Source organism: Cryptomeria japonica, unplaced genomic scaffold (genome assembly GCF_030272615.1).
Source record: "Cryptomeria japonica unplaced genomic scaffold, Sugi_1.0 HiC_scaffold_77, whole genome shotgun sequence".
Lineage (NCBI taxonomy): Eukaryota > Viridiplantae > Streptophyta > Pinopsida > Cupressales > Cupressaceae > Cryptomeria > Cryptomeria japonica.
This window is the reverse complement of record NW_026728899.1, coordinates 421,877-424,341: the sequence shown is the minus strand read 5'-3', so window position 1 is coordinate 424,341 and position 2,465 is coordinate 421,877. Positions and strand designations below refer to the sequence as shown.

At 38.2% G+C, this 2,465-nt stretch overlaps 1 protein-coding gene across 1 annotated transcript; it reads right to left on the bottom strand.

Annotated features, from left to right (window-relative positions):
• Positions 1–580: 580 nt before the first annotated feature.
• Positions 581–1,334, bottom strand: LOC131864144 (germin-like protein 8-2). Its single transcript, XM_059215161.1, has 3 exons — positions 1,208–1,334; positions 929–1,113; positions 581–760 (listed from the first exon to the last, which is right to left on the bottom strand). The coding sequence occupies exons 1-3, from the start codon at positions 1,332–1,334 to the stop codon at positions 581–583; spliced, it is 492 nt and encodes a 163-aa protein (XP_059071144.1).
• Between the last annotated feature and the right edge of the window lie 1,131 nt (positions 1,335–2,465).

Sequence of the window (2,465 nt, the reverse complement as noted above, 5' to 3'; positions counted from 1 at the left end):
ACTATATTTATTAGAGCAATCATTCTTATCTTGAGGAGAGTCCCTAACCTTCTGGAATGACTTCTTTGATGGGGAGTCTTGAAGCATTGGATGATTGTGAGGGTGATTTGAAGAACAACTACTAATTATATTTCCCAATAACTATTTCCTACTTCCAAACCATTCACCTTTTATGTCAGAGCTAAAATGAGGTTAAGACTATGTTAAAGAACACCCTTGACAGATTGGCATGCAAGAATTATAGTGTTACTCATTCTATCCAAGTCAAGCACTTTGTTTGTTGTTGTTCCTGCAATATTTATGTTAAAGAATATATTGTTAACATGTTGCAAATGAATGTATACCTAATACAAGGATGCTCTTGTATAAAATATTCATAAATGCCTTCAGATGCTTCAAATTAATCCTTCATCTTTGGAATATGCGGAGGATATAGTCATGTTCAAAACAGATGCTATGAATAGCAGAAGAGGACGGCAATAACTCTAGAAAGATTGTTTTATTGAACGGCAAGGAAAAAGAATTTGGGAAAGACTTGGTCCCCTCTTGATTGTTTTGTTTGATAGAACACAGCAAATTCTTATGCGAATTTCTTCTGAATGTAATCCACAACTTCCTGTGTGATGCGGAAGGCCTTGGCCAATACGGAATCTGGGAGAGGAGGATCCGCTGCAAACAGAGAGTTGGCGATTGTCTGAACTCCCGGAAGCTGGCTGCTCAATGCAGATATGGCCACCGCATTTTCATGCCCCACATTCTGCTGGAAATGCACAAGTGCCTTTGGAAACACAAACACATCTCCCTTCTCCAACGTTTTGCTGAAAAACTTGTTGTTGGTGTCAATGAAACCCACAAGAAGCTGGCCTTCCAGTAAAACAAGAACTTCGGTGGCTCTTGGGTGTGTGTGAGGAGGATTTATTCCACCCACTGCGTAGTCGATGCGGACCAACGATATTCCCAACGTATTGAGGCCTGGTATCTGTTTAACGTTCGCCATCGTTACGTTGGAGCCCACATCATTGTCGGTGTTCCCTGCCTGCCCAAGTCCCCGGAAGAAGAAGTCGTCTGCTGAAACTTGCATTGGGTCTTTGCAAACGAACCCGTTCACCAAAACTGTTTAAAGCAAAATCAAATCAATCTATTACTAACTCGACTCGTCTAATAAGCAAATCATTACCATTGTTTATGTATAAAGTTTTTTACTCACCTTTGCTTTCCTCATCTGCAACGCAGAAATCTTGCAAGGGATCGGAATCCCCTGCCATGACCCTGTCGCTGTAACAACATATCAACAGAAAAAGTCCCAGTGTGAAGTAAATCATTCGGTTAGCCATTATAATAGAAACGCAGATAGTACAAGAGCTCAGAAGGATATGAATGTGTGTTACAAGCCCATTACAAGCTTTATATAGCCCAAACCTTATGACTAATTCATCTTCACTCCGTATATTAAATCACCAATCCTTGTAATATTATAATAATATACTTCCAGAGTTGTTGCTCTTTTCGATACGTCAGAGTAAGTCTTGCTGCAGCATATGGCTATCTCACCTGCTACCGCAGATGTATTCTCACCATTCTTTCATTATCGTTGAAATTTTCTATCTTCTGCTGCATATGCTTATCTGAAGATCAGCTTACCTCCTGCCTTAGACGTATTCTTCCTCATATTCTCGCCACCGCCATTAATTTAGTAATGTGGAAACGATTAGACTTTATTGGAGCGATGGCCTTCTTCAAAGGAACTAATATATACATTTTTCTCAGCCGTCTCAGAATTGGTAAAAGAGGAAATTTTCTTGGATGTTGACACAAACACCGTCCATGCATGCTTTATATTGCGTCTTTCTTGAAAACCTTTTTACGCTCGGGTAGGATAATCTCAGTTTTATTATAAAAATATACGTGTTATATTCGTGAGCCTTTAAAACAAAGAATAGTTCTAAATTATCATTAATATTTTTGGTTTATAATATTAAGGATTCATGTTAATTATAGAGTTTGGTTGCGAGAATTTAAATAAATAAATAAGAGAATGGGTTGTTTTGTGATTGAAAGGATGAACTTGGTGTACAAGGCAAATTCATCGTGGCATGTGCATGTATATGTTACATACTCAACGTCATAGGACTCATGCTAGACGAGGTGAGAAAAGGAATAAGACGAGTGGGCGTTATGACACTCATTTCGCACAACGTAAAACAAGAATGATAAGGTGATCGAGATTTGGAACCCTTATGCAACATGTCTCAAGGGAGGAACTCCTGAAGGCAACATTCCCTCTAATTCCTAATTGGTAGTGAACCGGTCGGGCCTCTATGGCGTGACCTAACACCTATAGCTAAGTAAACCCTAACTAAGCTAAATTATATATAAATTTAACAAATTTTAACTAATTACCAATGATATATAAAGAGATTAAATGCGGCAAACGAATAAATGATAATTTTCTATTAAATATTTTT

Bases quoted from the DNA above. Each gene is read 5' to 3' on its own strand.
- LOC131864144 (XM_059215161.1), bottom strand. From the start codon at position 1,334: ATGGCTAACCGAATGATTTACTTCACACTGGGACTTTTTCTGTTGATA. The intron at 1,114-1,207 runs GTGAGTAAAAAA...TGCTTTAAACAG, and splicing joins TGCAGATGAGGAAAGCAAAG to TTTTGGTGAACGGGTTCGTT. The intron at 761-928 runs GTGGGTGGAATA...GTGCATTTCCAG, and splicing joins TGGTCCGCATCGACTACGCA to CAGAATGTGGGGCATGAAAA.